Consider the following 18961-nt stretch of genomic DNA (forward strand, 5'->3'; position numbering starts at 1 on the left):
TCCATTAATTATTATATTCAACTCTAGTAAATTGTCAAAGATAAATAAAGCTAATTAACATTTTAATTTTTTTTACCCCCCTCCCCCCTCCTTCCAAAAAAAATAAAGATAGTGTGCTAATTTATCAGTTGTCATAAGTCATTTTTTACTGTAATTTCACGAGAATATATGTAAATAATTGATTAGAAATATCAAATTTCATATCGTTGATCCAAATAAAATTTTCATGAAAGAAATAGTAAAATTACTCTATCAACCTTAATAAAAAAGAATAATAATAAATCCGATTATAAGAGAAACAAAAAAATACAGAATATTGATTACAAAATGGATATGATGTTTTCTGAATGTATTTTTAACTCTAATTTCATAGATTAATATATATACGTGGACTTACTCGATTCTCTCATTTAAGATGCAGATATAACCCTTATCTCATATTGTTTTCGAGTACCCTCAATTAAAGTAAAAAAGTGAGCAGGAGTCCAAAAAAAAGTAATTAAAGTACAAGAAATAACGGATAATAACAAAAACAACAAATAATAACAAAATAAAAACTATAACAAAATAATATGATAATTGAGATATCACAATAATATGGTTAAATTTAATCTTTACACAAAAAATTCTCAAACTCCGATCGAACATTCATCTACCACCTGTAAACTACAAAAATATAATACAATAAATTGAGATGTCATAACAATACAGTTAAATCTAATCTTTATATAGAAAATTCTCAAAATCATCTTCCATGTGTATTAACCAGAAAAATAAAGTGAACAAAAACTATAACAAAACAGTACGATGATTGAGATATTAAAATGATATGATAAAATTTAACCTTTACACCACGAAAATTTAAAAGTTTGATCAAAGATTCATATATAATATAGGCTTGAAATTGATGAAATTATACACCACACCTTCAAAGGTCATCGAAAAAATAATTATAAGAATATCTTCACCACCAAAAAACTCATCAAAGAAATAGATAAGAATATCTTAGCTATCAAAAGTTCCTACATCCAACAAAAATACAATAAAAACATTGTGACAATTGAATTTTAATTTTAATTAGCAATTATATCATATTGAATTCACTAAAGATTAAGGAATTGACATATTTCAAATTAAAGGGAGTTCAGGTGTATCAAAGAACACTGAACAATTTACTTTAATAGAACTTTTATTTATTTAAAATAAAATTTTAATTAATTTAAAAGTATTAAATATTATGATTTTTTTGCATAGAATAAATAATCAAATCTAAAAGAAATTATAATTCAAATTAATTGTGCATTTTTTTACATAGTGTGGGGGGATTTTTTGACCCCAGTTGTTATTCTCTTTTCCTGATGTAGGCCATTTAGGATTTAATGTTGTTTACTCCTTACAATATTTTTTTTTCCCAACTATTATTCTGTTTTCCTTTTTTTTCAATTATTATTTTATTTTTTCTATTTTCCTTACTTCGATCTTTTACAACTTACTTCTTTTAGGATTTTACTATGTACTACTACTACAATTTCCTAGAAAGAAGAAAAAAAGGAACTCTACTTTAGTTGGTAACAAATAACTACAATTAGCTATAATTTTTAATAAGTTAGGAATTTTAAATATTAATATAATAGTTAAACGTTAATTATTTAAAAAAAAAAGGTTAAAAAAAATGATTGTCTATGGTAAATTCGTTTAATGAAGAACAAAAAATTCAAATCATATGTTAAAGAATCTTCATACTTTTAATAAATTGTAGCTGTAGATAAAAAATTTAATACTTAAAATTTAGTGTATTTTAGTGTCATAAATATAGAAAAATAATTGTATTCCTAAACAAAAGAGAAGATCATAATATTATCATGAACGGAATCTTTGTTGAGTAAATCTAATAAAATTATTAACATAAAATGATTCATAAAACGACTTGGATATATATATAAAAGGATATGAAATGCCTACCTTTTCGATGTTGGTGTGCAAGTCAATGTTGCAGTGCTCAACATGATTCCAGCAGGTAACGCCAGCAGCTGAGTCAAAGCTTCTTGTCATTCTCTTAGAAAGTTTCACCATGCTCTTTTATCAGTTGAACTTGTAAAAACCGCAATTCTAAGAAATTTTTCATAATGATTTTTTTTTTCATTAAATTATTTAAAATCTCTTTCTATTACCCTTAAAATAAAATCACCTTAAAATCTTTTTTCTATTGAATTAAGATAATAATTTACATGAAACAAAATTTAATACCATTATTAAACTTCATGGAAAGTTAAACTCCAATAATAATTGAATTTATAACCGTGTCAACTTAATTGACTTGCTTCATCAAATTCCTAGTTGTATAGCATCGAACATACAGAGTAATACATATTAATTGAATTACTATATAGTAGATGGGAAATAGAGTTATAAATGAATTACAAATTAATTTAAAGAAGGTTTTCCATATAAGAGAAATAGATGCATATTGGCGTAATTTTGTGCTTCTTTTATTAATTTCAGTTGATATTTATGGAACTTAATTGTGCATTCACGTATTTTCCAATATGACAATAATTTGCTCATGAATCCTATGACTAAAAGGATTTGCATAATTAGATTTCTTCCCATATATGACTTCTACAAATTAGACTTTCTCATATATTAATTGAATTAGTAATAAATTAAGAAAAATATTAAAAAGACGATTTTGTCTATTGCGAATAGTAAAAAGACGATTTTGTCTATTGCGAATATTTTTAATGAAGGATAAAAAGTTCAAATCACTTTTCTAATGGTCTTCACACTTTTAATATATTATATATTATAGATATAGATATAGATATAGATATAGATATAGATATAAATATAGATGTAGATATAGATATAGCTATAGATTATAGATTATATATATAGATATAGATTTTAAAAAATAACCCTTCTGTTAAAAAAAAAGTCCTAACACCTAGCAAATTTGGGAAATTAAAAAAGCCTTGCTATGTCAACCAAAAATTTCCATCAAATTTTTCTTTTTTTCACCGATTATTACACATATTTAAGGAATCCTTTTTAAACTACACAAGGAAAAAAAATCTATCAAGCATTAATTTTTCATACTTTTTTACCATATATTTTATGACTTCTTAATTATTAGAAATTATAGTTAATAATTAATAATTTAAGAAAAAATAAAAAGACTATTTTGTCTAAAAAGGAGTCTTTTAATGAGTGACAAAAACTCCAAGTCATCTTTCTAAGGGTCTTCATACTTTTAACGTTTGATTATTTAAAATTAAATACTTTTATCGAAGATTTTTAATGAAGTTTAAAAGTTTAAATCACTTTTCAAAGATTTTTCACACTTCAATATATAATAATGTAAACATAAACATATGTTTTAGTCTAAGCACATATATATATTTTACGTCATCATTTTTGCATTTCATGCAATTTCTCTTTCTCATGCTGAGGATAAGAGAGTCACGTCAATTTAAATTATATTTGTGGTATGGTTATTTTTCTTTTTGTTTCTATATTTAATTTTTTTTCTTGTTTATGAAGTCAAATCTTTACTGCTTATTACGTACTTAAAACTTTTAAAAATCTGATATTTCTTAAGTTTTTATTATTCTAATGCTTTTATATTTATTTCTAGATTTTTCGAATCTTCTTAGATTAAAATTTAGTTGATTTAGAATTCTTAAACTAATGAAAAAAGTATTAGTTGTCATAAATTGTGAGACTTCTAATAAGAAAAAGGTTTATCATTAATATATTTAATTAATTTTTAACTTTTAAATATTAGAAAAATAGTGAAAAGACGATTTTATCTAAAACAAAAACTTTTAATGGAGGGCAAAAAGTTCAAGCATATTTCTTATGCCCTTCACACTTAATCACCTTACTCCAAGACTTTTTTGATCTAATTCTACCTTTGATAATAGTCACTATAGGCAAAATCTCACACACCCTGAAAATTTGTGCATCTTTTGTTCATATGCATAAATCATCTCAATAGAGCATTGGGCGACAACTGTAACACCCCGTACTTTCGGGCTAGAATCAAGATCGTCGTCCTTATGCGTATAGACCTGAACTATATGATTCCTTGTTAATATATGTGTGGTGAACAATCCTATGTTGAAAGAATACCTTTGAATATGAATTGAGTTCACAAACATCCCCTAACTCTAAGACGAGTTGAAAACATTTCTACCGAATAAGTTTTAGTGGATGTTTAAACTTGGGTCAACTTCCATCAAACATAACTCCTAGTATATGATTAATTAGAGGGACTATTATATATAAAATGAAAGGTCTTCGAATAAGCTTTTCAACGACACCAATTTCGCCAAAATCCGATACCCGAGCAAAAAGTTATGGCTATTTTAGTGACTGAGATAGTAGCATCATGCGATAAGCGTGCGACACACGCTCTATCTCACACTCCAAATTTTCAGATTTTGTTTCCACATTTTTAAGGGCAAAATGGGTATCTTCCATCCCTTATCCAGCTATAACACGGGATTAAACTCCCAAAACACCAAAATATGATTCTATTCACCCAAATTACCCAAGAACACTCTCTAGGATTTCAAACTAAAAACCCAAATAACTCAAGATGCAACCATGGGTTTTCTTTAATTCTTCAAGATTTGAAATCCCCATTGCAAGGGATACAAGAGGCACCCATCAATCGTACGTATAGCATCCCAAAAGCTAGAGTTCATTCAAAAGCTTCTAATTTAAGGTACGTGGGATTTTCCTAAAAACCTCATAGGCATAGAAATTATGATTTTAAGAAAAAGGATTTTAGATTTATGATTTATAATTATGTTTTAGAAGTCTCAATGACATTGTTTTGGTCTTTAGACCCTCCCCCAAACTGATTGAAAATTATATATGTATGTATGTATGTTTGAATGTGTTAAGGATGAATATTCAATTGAGAGCATGACTTATAACGAACTCCTCTCTTGTTATGATCTTTTTCATCTTTCATATGATATACATTGTTCTAAATTGCATCCTGAAAGCATGATATGAAATGTCTTGATTTTTACTATGACTTGTATATGAGTTTTGAACTCAAAAGAAAGGGTTATGCATGTTTATAAATGTTGAAAATATATATAATGAAAGTGTGCATGGTTTTTCCAAAAGTACATGACCACCACATGTTTGAAGTATTCTTGCATAGTATTGACGTGTGTTTTCGGAACATGAAATCTTTTATACTGTTTACATGTTTGGGTGGTCTGAACTGTGTTTTCATGAAAGAATTATGCATGATACATTATGGCTCAGAAATAGGACTTGCAAGTCTTGGTGTGACGACACCAATTCAGATTATACCATGATAATTTAGAACAGAATAGAATGCATGTTTGAAATCAGACTTTTCAGATGTTGAAATTAGAAAAATGCATGATTCAGAATAGGGTAAAATTGGGCATAAAGAGATCTTAGGTGGTTCTCCGAAGAAGGCAAGAGTTCAGACAACTCATTACCCAAAACCATGATTTGCCGATTCGGGTTTATTATATTACGCTGGCCTAGAGCCTTGTGGCGTATCAGACTCAGACACTCCAACCCTTGTGGCACACTCGGGTTGGGAGCTTTTTCGCCGAGTCAATGGCGGATTCAATATATCTCGTGGAATATCAGACTTGTAGGGGAGTGCCACTTAACTCAGAAGTAATACAAAGATCAGAAACTGCTTTTGACAGAAAGGTTTTTATGTTTTTTTTCAAGAATGCCCATGTGTTTTGAAAATTATATCTTTCATGATGTTTATGACTAGCTCTCAACTATTTTATTTATATAAAAGCTTTATTTTGGATTGTTCTGCGTACCAGTACATCTGTATTGACTCCCCCTCCCTCTAAGTTCTGAGGCACAATCTAGGGGTCCTGATAAGTAGTAGATTTCATTAGACAGGAGTGAAGAGTACCAGTTGGTGAGCCTTCTATATTTCAGAAGGCCTAGCTTCTTTCAGACAGCTATTATTTATTATGGTTTTGGTTTACTGGGGGCCTGTCCTATTTTTTAGACAGTTGTTATTTGATCATGTAGTAGAGATTTTACAGATGGTTTTCAGACGGTGTTTAGTTGATATTGATTTTATTCCTCATTTTAAAACTAAATTTAGATTATGACCATATTTCCATAGATGATTTTATTTTTGTATCTCCTATTTATATATGAATGGTGTATATGATTACAAGTTAGAAGGGCTCTCAGGCCTTGATGGTTTGGGATGTCCGTCATGGCCAGGGCCTTGGTTCGGGTCGTGATAAACTTGGTATCAGAGCACGGTTCATGGTCCCAAGGTGTCTATAAAATTGCGTCGGGTAGAGTCTTGTTTATAGGTGTGTAGCGCGCCACACTTACAAGCAGGAGGCTACTAGATGTTTAGGAGTCTCTCTTTCTTCATGTTCTAGTTCGTGCTATAGAGTCAGAGTGTTCCTCCTTCATACTCTAATTCGTGCTATGATGTTTCCCATACGAAAGAAAATTTATCCTAATTCTTTTCCTTACTATGCTATTTTCAGATAATGCTCTCAGATTTACTAATAGAAATTTCAGAAGTCACACAAAGGGCTTAAGAGGAGCTCCCTGATGTGTCATAAGTCCCTCAAGTTTAAAATTGTGTCCTCGTTCTTAAGAGGCATTCAGTTAAGACAAGAGTAATATGTGTATTCTTGGGTCATTAAATATTGTGTGTCAAGTTTCTGTCTCTTGTAATCTTCATATCATTGTGTTGTTGAAAACAAAAAATCTAGTGAAGACGTGTGGGGCTCTTTTGATTCACTAGCATAGTTACTTTGCTATTCGTTTCATTTTCTACTTCAAAACACAAAAATCAAAGTCTAGTGAAGCCATGTAAGGCCTATTTCAATTCACTAGCAACTTGCTGTTTATTTTACTGTTCTTGGGTTTGTTGGAACTGTATTTCCTCCTGAATAGTAGTATAAGTTAAAGTGTCAGTGTCATGACCTATTGGTAGTGAAATTAGACCAAGAAGTTGGTGATATTAAGTCACAAGGTTAGAGGTCAGTGTGAGGGTAACCGTTGTGTAACTAAATATTTATAGCCGAATAACCGTTGATTGAGAATGATTTACCATTTTGTGGTGGTAGACAAATGTGGAAGTACCATTTGTGGATTGTATGGTAGTTTGTGGAGGAAGTGTTTGACTCAGATTGTTATTTATTTTTCGTTTCAAATAGGGAAAGATCCCAGAGTGGATATTTACGGTGGTTATAGAAACCCCTTATAGGCTGTGAATGAAAATGGCTAGATTAGCCAGCAAGTTGTAAGTATATCCTCATTGTTGAATGGGGAATTTGAAGGTAGTCTAAATGACCACTGGGGTAAATGTAGTATGAGAAAGCCATATAAGTAGATAAGATTACATGGGGTTATAATATAAGATTAAGGTTGGTCATGTCTATTATGTGACTTTACCTCTTGATCTTCTTTTCATTGGTAGTTGTAAACTAGTACTACTTGTGAGAAAAGTATGTAGTAGATTTTTTTTGAGATATTTGGGTAGAATATCCTAATTTGATGCTAGACTAGAGGCTTGAATTATAGATGTAGAATATGGTGGTAAGAATATTATCTTATGATTAATGATGTATGTTTTACAGGAATGAATTAGTAGGCTTGAAGTGATTTGTGAAAGAGCCTAGGTTGATAATGGTTGAAAGGTTTAAGTGGTAATTGTGAGGTATAAGAGTATATGAGGACTAGTGTTAAAATGATGAATTGTGGGTGAGTCATTAAGTGGATAAAGACATAAGTATATTAGAATAAGTTGCCCCCTAGTAGTATGGCATTAGGTAAGGTTTTTATGATATAAGTTATGCGATTACCGGTCTAATATTAGAGGGTTAAGTAGTGTAGATTGGATTTTTATGTGATAAGAAAGGAGGATGTGTATGTATGCTCATGAGAATGCGAGTTTTAGGTTGATGATGATGGAGAATAGCAAAATTTAATAGTAGAGTTCTAGAAAAGCAATGCTTTTAGAGTATGCGTTAAGTAGTCATAACGCCCCGTAGTTTTCTCAATTTGATGTTTCTTTGAAATGGGATTAGAGGGCTGACAACTTGAATGATTCCTTTTTTCTAAGTGTTAAAGAAAAGGACTTAGTTACATTTTGAGCTCCCAATCTCTGATGATTTTATTTTCGACCTTTTCGACCTCCGATTTTAGATTTTCTTATTGATTCATGATCAGGGAAGTCAAGGGTACGTTTTGGGTGAGTTCGGAATTTTGGGCATCGTTTAGGGCATGTGTGGGATGCCCAAAATAGTGGTATCATGCGATATGCGTGCGTCGCATGGTCTAATGTTATGCGATGCAGGCTCTAATCTGGTGGGATAGAGCATGCGACACATGCTCTGCTGCACGTACCTGGGAATTTCAGCATTTAAACTCCATCTCATTAAGGGTATTTGGGTCAATTCCACCCACATTAATTCGGCCTAAACACCAAATTTGAGTAGTAAAACAACACTTTAGCCCCAAATTAACATTCTTCCCAAATTGAAATCACCATTCCCTGCCAAGAATGGAAATCCTAACTCTTAAGTATTTAGAGGCATGGATGTCCATGCCTATAATGATGTTAGTCATGAGTGGATGATTTGGGGATTAGAGGAAGTTATGATTAGTATCCCTGAAGGGGGACGTTCCAAAAGGAATTTAGTGTCTTTATGTTAAATTATTGAGGGATGTTTGTGTTCATGTGTATACCGATATCCCCTATTATATAGAGAATTGTGGTTATAGATTGATAAGTATGTTATGTTCTCATGTCTGGGATTGTGACTTTGATCTAAGGGAGAGATGGTGAGTTAAGGTAGTTTTCAAATTTTCTCATTTTGGCAAGTTAGGGAAGAGTCATGATGAACCTACTTCTATTCAAGAATGTTCCTCCTACGTCATTTTAAGAGTTCATTCTACCAAGGTTACATGTATTCAAGTCCTGCCGATGTCTAAGGTTTGAGTTCTCTATGTAAGTCATGTTATGTTCCGACGTCGAAACAAGAAGCAATAATGTACCTCCGTGACCCAATATTCCAAGTATCCGAGCCATATGTTATGTTGCTCATGATCCAAACCTATGTCTCACGACATGCTTGGTCCTAAGAAAATATATTTCTATATGTTGCAGAATCATTTTATGCTGGAATAAAAAAAATTCAGCTCTTGAATGAGGAGCAATCGCTTTAAGTTAAATCCTTACCTTAGTTGTTAGTGATGTAAATTTTGGCTTTATGCCATATAGCTCATGATATGTGCATCCATGTTTCTCCTTTTTGTCTGTCCTGAGGAAGCCACAATGTGTTGTGTTCGTGCCGAATGACCCTTTATGTATGATTCAGGAACTTGATATCGGGAGCACTCCGTGTCTATTCTATCATATCTTTACTTTATGTCCCTCCTCGAGTATTGCTATAAGTAGGAGTTATGGTCTGATGATGTTATTTCCATTCATAATGTGTATGCTCGGGTCCCTTAATGACCCTCCATGTGTTCGTATGATGGTAGTTGTGGAAGCGTAGTAGTGTGTTAGGTATGGGAGTAGATGTTCTTGAAGGTGAGAAATTTGATATGATTCTTGAGCTGATGTTATAGGTGAAAGGGAAAGGAAGGAGATGAACTTTTGTTGTGCGAAATAGCTAAGAAGAAAAAAAGATGTGGTAAAACTATTTGTGAGAGTGATAGAAATTGTTGATCTTAGTGAGGAGAGATCCATGTAGTGGGTGTAGTAATGATAGGCATAAATTTTGTGTTGGGTGAAGAAATAAACCAAGTTTCCATGTGGTTAGTATTCCATGAATTAAAACTTGAGTTGTTGGATTATAGTGATGAGGTGAGATGATCCCTGAATATGATGTAGAGTACAGGGTCCCGTAGTTTAAATTAGCACCTTTTTCCTCCGAGTGAGGCTTCAACATAGAAGTATATTAAAGTGGGAATCAAATTCGTATGGATAGATGTGTATGGGGAAAATTGTAAGTTGGGAATGATGAGGCATGTATTTTATTGTTTGGGGCTTAGAAAAATAGTGTCCCCGAGCTTAAGTCTTTCCATTGTATCTTGTAAGATGGAGAATGCTAATATTCTTATGTCCCGCGAGAATCATATCTCATGAATTGTATTAATATTAATTAGGCCGAGGATTCTTAGAAAAAAAATTCATATCTTGCAATGCTTTGACCATGTGCCATAAAACACATGCCAAGATCATGTCGATGTCATGTTTCGTTATCTCATGTTTCGTGCATTCACGTTTCACTAGAGGTTATCATGAAGCTTATTCGCTGCATTCACATGTTTTGTTAAGGAAAAAAATGTTCAATGTGAGGCGGTGTTCTATATTCTACTTTCTTAGAGCTTCAAAAGGTCCCTACCCATCATTCGGGAACGAATGATCCCAAGGGGGAGATAATGTAACACCCCTTACTTTCGGGCTAGAATCAAGACCATCGTCCTTACGCGTATAGACCTAAACTAGATGTTTCCTTCTTAATATATGTGTGGTGATCAATCCTATAGTGTAATAATACCTTTGAATAGGAATTGAGTTCACAAAAATCCCCTAACTCTAAGACGAGTTGAAAACATTTCTACCGAATAAGTTTTAGTGGATATTTAAACTTGGGTCAACTTCCATCGATCATAACTCCTAGTATATGATTAATTAGAGGGACTATTATATATAAAATGAAAGGTCTTCGAATAAGCTTTTCAACGACACCAATTTCGCCAAAATCCGATGCCCGAGCGAAAAGTTATGGCCATTTTAGTGACTGAGACAGTAGCATCATGCGATAAGCGTGCGACACATGCTCTATCGCACACTCCAAATTTTCAGATACTGTTTCCGTATTTTAAGGGCAAAATGGTATCTTCCACCCCTTTTCCAGCTATAACACGGGATTAAACTCCCAAAACACCAAAATATGATTCTATTCACCCAAATTACCCAAGAACACTCTCTAGGGTTTCAAACTAAAAACCCAAATAACTCAAGATGCAACCGTGGGTTTTCTTTAATTCTTCAAGATTCAAAATCCCCATTGCGAGAGATATAAGAGGCAACCATCAATCGTACGTATAGCATCCCAAAAGCTAGAGTTCATTCAAAAACTTCTAATTTAAGGTACGTGGGATTTTCCCAAAAATCTCATGGGCATAGAAGTTATGATTTTAAGAAAAAGGGTTTTAGATTTATGATTTATAATTATGTTTTAGAAGTCTCAATGACATTGTTTTGGTCTTTAGACCCTCCCCCAAACTGATTGAAAATTATATATGTATGTATGTATGTTTGAATGTGTTAAGGATGAATATTCAATTGAGAGCATGACTTATAACGAACTCCTCTCTTGTTATGATCTTTTTCATCTTTCATATGATATACATTGTTCTAAATTGCATCCTGAAAGCATGATATGAAATGTCTTGATTTTTGCTATAACTTGTATATGAATTTTGAACTCAAAAGAGAGAGTTATGCATGTTGATAAATGTTGAAAATACATATAATGAAAGTGTGCATGGTTTTGCCAAAAGCACATGACCACCACATGTTTGAAGTATTCTTGCATAGTATTGACGTGTGTTTTTGGAACATGAAATCTTTTATACTGTTTGCATGTTTGGGTGGTCTAAACTGTGCTTTCATGAAAGAATTATGCATGATACACTATGGCTTAGAAATAGGACTTGCAAGTCTTGGTGTGACGACACCAATTCAGATTATTCCATGATAGTTTAGAACAGAATAGAATGCATGTTTGAAATCATACTTTTCAGATGTTGAATCTAGAAAAATGCATGATTCAGAACAGGATAAAATTGGGCATAAAGAGAGCTTAGGTGGTTCCCCGAAAAAGGCATGAGTTCAGACAACTCATTACCTAAAATCGTGATTTGCCGATCCGGGTTTATTATATTATGCTGGCCTAGATCCCTGTGGCGTATCAGACTCAGACACTCCAACCCTTGCGGCACACTCGGGTTTGGAGTTTTCCCGCTGAGTCAATGGCGCATTCCATATAGCCCATGGAATATCAGACTTGTAGGGGAGTGCCACCTAACTCAGAAGTAATACAAAGATTAGAAACTGTTTTTAACAGAAAGGTTTTTATGTTTTTTTTCAAGAATGCCCGTGTATTTTGAAAATTATATCTTTCATGATGTCTATGGCTAGCTCTCAACTATTTTATTTATATAAAAGTTTTATTTTGAATTGCGCTGTATACCAGTATATTTGTATTGATCCCCCCCTCCCTCCAGGTTCTGAGGCACAATCTAGGGGTCCTGATAAGCAGTAGATTTCACCAGACAGGAGTGAAGAGTACCAGTTGGTGAGCCTTCTATATTTCAGAAGGCCTAGTTTCTTTCAGACAGTTTTTATTTATTATGGTTTTGGATTACTGGGGGCCTTGTCCCATTTTTCAGACAGTTGTTATTTGATCATGTAGTAAAGATTTCGCAGACGATTTTCAGACGGTGTTTAGTTGATATTAGATTTTATTCCTCATTTTTAAACTAAATTTAGATTATGACCATGTTTTCATAGCATATTTTATTTCCGCATCTCCTATTTAAATATGAATGGTGTATATGATTACAAGTTAGAAGGGCTCTCGGGTCTTCATGGTTCGAGATGTTCGTCACGGCCAGGGCCCTGGTTCGGATCGTGACAACAACACAACTAAAACTTCCAACCCCTAGGAATATAATTAAGAGAGGACAAAGACTCCACATAAGTTACAAATTTACCGAAGTAAAGTCCTTCAATCCCAGCTACATTAACTTATTCCAACTTTTGTGTTGTTGAGTTGTAAGACACGGATCTTGAGTTGTTATTGTACTTGGGAAACAACACTTCCCTATTCTTCATAAAACTCAGATGTCTCAAACTAATATTGTTTGGACATGAATCTGTTAATATCTTATTCCATGAATTTGTTTTCATACTATACAATCAATATTCTAGAGTTCCAGTATTATCTCTCAATAATATCATAATCAAACCAAGTTTTTCTCCTACACCACACAAAACAGAACCTGCCTCTTCCGTCATATGTGACAGCAATAATTCCTCCTGAAATTGTTTCTTCTCCATACAAAAACATAATACAGTACATTTAATCATATTTTTCCTCCCCTTAATCAGAGGTCTTGGGTTCGAGATTTGGGTATCGAGAAAATCCTATTGAGAGCGCCGCCCCAGAATAGGCCCTGCAGTGTGCGACCCACATTATTCGGGGCTCCAATACGGATACCGAACACCGAGTGGGAAACCAAAAAAATAATAATCACATTTTCCCTCAGCTACAACATATAAACAACCCCATTTGTCATAACTATGTTCCTATAAAAGAAATAACGACAATTTGGAGGAAAAGTGTCAATCTCTTTCCATGTGTTACTTTTTCGTTGAAAATATATCAATCACCATGTTTTCCTTGTGATACAAAACACATGGGCATTCTTTAAAATATATCAATCACTGTTAGCAGCTCTAGGTCCTACTCTAAGTATTTTGTAGCTGTCAATACAAGGTAAGTAGCAAAATTATAAGAAACAGGCATCCTTTCAGTACTTGTAGGGATTCTTCTTGATTTTTTGGTGGTTGGGTTCCACATAACAATTATGTCATCAGCGTATATTATAAGAAATTGCTCATTAGATGAGAAATACTCTATGCCAGTGCCCATTCGTAGTTGATCATTAATTGAAACCGGAGACTCAAGAAGAGAGGCAGTACTATACTGGAATCGTGTCGGAAGGAGTCCATGGTGTAGTGGTAGAAATCCAATTGATTCATCTTGTGTCGACCAAAAACCATCAAGTAATTTTGACAATTTTTGTGGGTATCATAGTATTGCTTGATGAATTCTCCAATCTTGAATTAAAGAATATCATAGTTTGCAAACACGTTTGAACCTTATAAGTGTTGTTTATGACGTTTTTGAGTACAAGAATCTGTATATACATGCAACAATAACTTCAACACAAGTTTAAGTCTAAGACTAGAACACTTATAAAGTTCCTTAACACCTTCAACACAAGATTATAAATAATCTATCCAAGAAGTATGTTAATTTTTCAGAAATGAGATGAAACAGAATTTTTAAGGCCACGTCCCCCGACTTCGCAGAGTGTCCTTAAGGAATAATCTCCTCACTGTACCCGAGGTTGTGAAATCTTCCTCCCAGGATAAAATGGCCAAACGAACCAACTATAGCGGTACCTCAAACAATTGTAATCTCTTCGAACTCACTCAAAGATTTGATTGATCACACAGAATATTTTGAAGACAAGAAGAGTTTGTATTTCAGAAAATTTTTCCATTCCAAAACATGTGGATAAATGCAGGTTTATATAGTCATCAAGTGTCATTTCCGAAAGGTGGCAATGGTTTATCCGAAAAGGTGTATCCTTTGGAAGAGTCATGTCTGTTCATTCGAAACATTGTGTCTTTTTCTGAACAGGCACAACTATCTGAATAGTCACTTCTTTTCCAAAACAATATGTCTTTTCCTCAAAGGTTTTGTCCCTCTAATTTCTATTCACACCTATTGAACCCAACAATCCCCCATATGAATGGGGAATTGATACGAGAATTCCTAGCTCGAGACCTTTCACACGAAGCCAAGCGCGTAAGTTATAACGACTCCAAGCCTTGTTCACATCCTTGGCCTTGTATGAGGCCCTTGTGAGCCCATCCAAGGGCCTATACTTATTAAAATGTGAAGAGGCCCAACAAAACACCCCAAACCTACCCACTTAATGTCAAGGGTATTTTGGTCTTTTGTCCCTCCTTTGTAATTGACTATATAAGTCATTTGTTAGGGCTAGTCTTGTGGTAGTTCATTCATGATATTTTGAGAACACAAGACTTGTAATATTTTGAACTTTTCTCTTCCATTGGAGAAGCTCAAAACCGAAATTTCCAATTGGAGTAACACTTGGGTTGAATCTTGGTTAGAAACTAGGATCTTGAGGTCATTGAGTTCCTCTTGGTCCAAGTAAGAGCTTGGTGATAATATTCTTTAATCGTAGGGTCCTTTCATGTTGTTAGGGTTTTTAGATTCTTGAATATTATATGTCAAGTTACTATCTTTAATTTTGTAATCTTGTTATTTGTGTGGTAACATAGTGAAGTCGTGTGGGGCTATTTTCGATTCACTATAGTTGATGCCACTTTGTTGCTCTTGTTCTTGTTATTGTAATCTCTATCATCTTGTCATTTTTGTAAACCTTGAAGTCTAGTGAAGTCGTGTGTGGCCTGTTTTGATTCACTAGCATTGTTGTTGTTCATCTTGTTATTCTTGTGTTCTTGTGTTGGCTTGACTTTCTTGATACACACTCACTTTTGTATCATTTGGTATCAAAGTCATCTTCTATTTTGTTTTAACAAGATCAATCTTGGGCTTGGGACTTGAAAACTAAAAAAAAAAAAACTGAAAACTGAAAAATTCCAGAAACAGTCAAATCTATCCGTTGTTGTGTTCTTGGCCAAAAATTGTATTTTTATTATGTCTTGGATAGATTTTTAATTGTCTTGAGTGTTGTTTCTAGTGTTAGTTCTCTTGTTCACTAACACTTTGAGTCGATCTAGATTTGAGCTCTAAAAGTTGATGTTGTTATTGTGAACTTGAACTTGGTTGTCCATTATTGAACATTGTTGTTGTGGTGGATTGTTTTGGCCGTGGTTGTTGTTGGTTGTTCTTGGTGTTGTTATTGTGTTCTTGTTATTCTAGGCCAAAGCATCCAGCGTCTCCAACCAGGTGGGAAATGTATCACGGAATTTGTTGTTTCCCAAATCGAGGAGTTGTAAGAGGGTACAGTTGACTAGCGATGTTGGGATGGGACCTTCCAATTGATTTTTGCTCAAACTAATATGAATTAGAACACTATTCTCTGGGAATTTGTTTGGGAGGGGTCCGTAGAAGTTATTAGCTCGTAAGTCTAAGACCGTGAGCTGGACAAAAGAAAACAAACAATTGGGAATTTCAGCACTCAAATTATTGTAAGACAAATTTATAAGATGAAGTTTACTTAATCTGCAAAGGGAGGAGGGCAGTGGTCCAGTGAGTGAGTTTGATTGGAGATCAAGTACCACCATTGTCTCCCAAGGTAGATGGTCTAAGCTTGTAAGGTAGTTGTGAGAGAGGTTAAGGCTTTGCAATTTACTTACACCCCCAAACCATTTTGGGAACTCCCCGTGAATTTCATTCTCGGGGAGATCCAAAGCCCAAAAAAACTTGGAGTTCAACACGAAACCCGGGAAATCTTTCACACGACAAGATCCTAAACCTAAATACTCAAGACGGGGTAAAGTGGTGTTGATATCGTCCTTATTGCTACTCCATGATAAACCACTATGAGAAAGATCAAGATATTCCAGGTATTTCATGCTTGAAAACATTTCTGCTCCTACCTCGCCGCTCAAATTATTATGTCCAAGAGTGAGAACATTTAGGTTCACAAGATCTCTAAGTGATTGAGGTATGGAGCCATTAAGTTGATTTTCAGATAAATCAAGCCATTCCAGAGAGTTGGTCTTAAACTCAGGAAGGGGTCCACTGAAATGATTTGTCCCAAGCGATAATTGACTCAATGTAGGAAGACTATTCATCCAAGATGGGATTGAGCCGTTGAGTGAGTTTTGAGACAAATATAGGCGTTCTAGATTTTGAAGCCTGATAGCAGTAAAAGGAGGAAGTGGACCACTGAGAAGATTGTTTCTCAAACTCAAATATTCAAGCTTTGTCAAGTTGAAAAGAGAAGCTGGGGATGGGCCAATAAAGGCGTTGTTCTCCAGTGATAAGGATGTAAGCTTTCGAAAGTTGGAAAAAGCATCAGGAATTTCCCCCTCCAAATGGTTGTCTGTAAGATCCAGTTGGGTGATTTGTGAAAGATTCCTGATGGATTCTGGAATATGTCCCACGAGGTTGCACCCAGAAAGTTTCATAAGTTTTAAGGCTTTCAGAGTTCCGAGTGAAGTGGGTAGCCCTCCGGAAATATTTGTCGAAGAGAGCTCCAACTCCCTTAGTGAATGACTGCTGCTCCAGTTAAACTTGGGTATTGAAACAGTGAGATCCGTATTGTGTGACAATCTGAGAGCTTCCAGGTTGGGTAGGAGGAAAATGCTGTTTGGCAAGTCTCCTTGCAACTTATTATATTCAAGATCTAGATATCTCAAAGAAGAAGAGGATATATTCATGGGTATACTGGATGAAATGTTTACATTAGAAAGAGATAGTACCTCTAACTTGGTTAAGTTATGAAAGAGCATGTTGAATCCTTCCCGACTAAGCTGGACATCGTAGCCAACAACAGAGAGAGCAAGGGAAACCAAATTAGACAAGTGAGAGATTTCTAATGGAATCCTTCCTCGGAAATAACAATAAGAAAGCTTGAGATGCGCTAAGTTGACCAACTGACCAATGCTCGGTGGAATATGAGAACCCGAAAAATAGTTATAGGAAAGATCAAGTGTTTGAAGATGATGAAGCTGGAAAAGGCTACTATTGGGATGGATAGTTCCTCCAAGTATGCTATTACTCAAGTCCAAACCAATCACATGGCCTGTGAAGATATCGCAGGTAACTCCCTTCCACCTACAACAATCCATACTACTGTTCCAAGACGCCATCTTAGGAACAGAAGATTCACGATAGTGGACTGTCTGTGTCACACTAAGTGAATGCTTAAAGTGTAAAAGTGCAAGGGAATCATGAGAAGAGCAAAGTGGATGCACAAAGGCAAAAGAAACCATTTCAACTGCGTGTAGGAATAGAAACAAGGAAATTATAAGAGACATGAACACTATTCTCTCCATCGCTCTCTTTCTCTGATGGAAAATTTAGCTAATTTTAAAAGATGTAATACTCCTATGGTTTATATAGAGTTTCAAACCAATTAGAAGAACAAGGCAAAACAATCACAAAGACTAGACATATATAGTTCTCCTGTTGCTTGCCCAAACTACTCGCTCATATATAGTCAATGGTCCCGAAAGAGACTCCGATACTTTTTGCACAAAGAATCTACTACCCCTGTTTCAATTTATGTGATATTTTTTGCTTTTTAAGATTCAAGTTATATAAATTTCAATCAACATTTTCAAATGTATTTTTATCATTTGTAAGTCAATTGACCAAATCGAACTTGATATATTATTATAGATTTTCTTATAAAAATAAGGCAAAAGATCACAAAGACTATGTTGCCCAAACTACACGGCCATAGCCAATTTTCCAGAACGAGGTTCAGGTTTTTGGATGAAACTTCGTGGAATAGAGGAGACGGAATGTGAAAACAAAGCAAGTAGAAGCTGTCAATTATGTCCTACAAAAGACTTGGATCTTTGTTTTACAGCTTTATAACTTTAGTATTTTCCACATATATACCTTTGAACTTTTAGTTGTGCACTAGAAAACACGTGGGAAGAAGACCTCCTTAGCATTAGCAAGCTGAACAAAATTACTCCAATTTTGTGCAGCAATCAGATAGGAAAAATCACAAATTTGCAACTCAATTTTCTTACTTTATGGGTCCAACCTCAATGCAAATGAAATCAACTTTGTTCAAACATCCAGACAATTGACAAATCAACCCCCTACTAAATAAGGGACTGGTAAATAGAGCAACTAGAGAAACAATTGTCTCTAGTATTTATTAATTGTAGAAGAAAAAAGAGGTAATACAAGCTACTCCACACTCACAATCTTAGGTACAACTATACATACAAATCTCAATAAGAAGCATCCCAGAAATCCTAAACTATTTTTTTGGAAAATCAACTACAGTTTTTATATAGATTTAATCATGTAGTAAATCATGTTAATTAGTCTTCTTATATGTCTAATAGCAGATGTAACTTAATAAAAGATGTACTTACTATCAAAATACATAGTGAGTTAGGCTAATGATATTT

The 18961-nt window shown here is 34.0% G+C and overlaps 1 protein-coding gene across 1 annotated transcript; it reads right to left on the minus strand.

Moving 5' to 3' along the window:
- Nucleotides 1-15775: 15775 nt before the first annotated feature.
- LOC124886670 (receptor-like protein Cf-9) lies at nt 15776-17800 on the minus strand. Its single transcript, XM_047395559.1, has one exon. The coding sequence runs from the start codon at nt 17798-17800 to the stop codon at nt 15776-15778; it is 2025 nt and encodes a 674-aa protein (XP_047251515.1).
- Nucleotides 17801-18961: the final 1161 nt, after the last annotated feature.

This window comes from Capsicum annuum, chromosome 8, assembly GCF_002878395.1.
Source record: "Capsicum annuum cultivar UCD-10X-F1 chromosome 8, UCD10Xv1.1, whole genome shotgun sequence".
Lineage (NCBI taxonomy): Eukaryota > Viridiplantae > Streptophyta > Magnoliopsida > Solanales > Solanaceae > Capsicum > Capsicum annuum.

Coding starts and splice junctions, on each gene's coding strand:
- LOC124886670 (XM_047395559.1), bottom strand. CDS start 17,800: ATGGTTTCTTTTGCCTTTGTGCATCCACTTTGCTCTTCTCATGATTCC.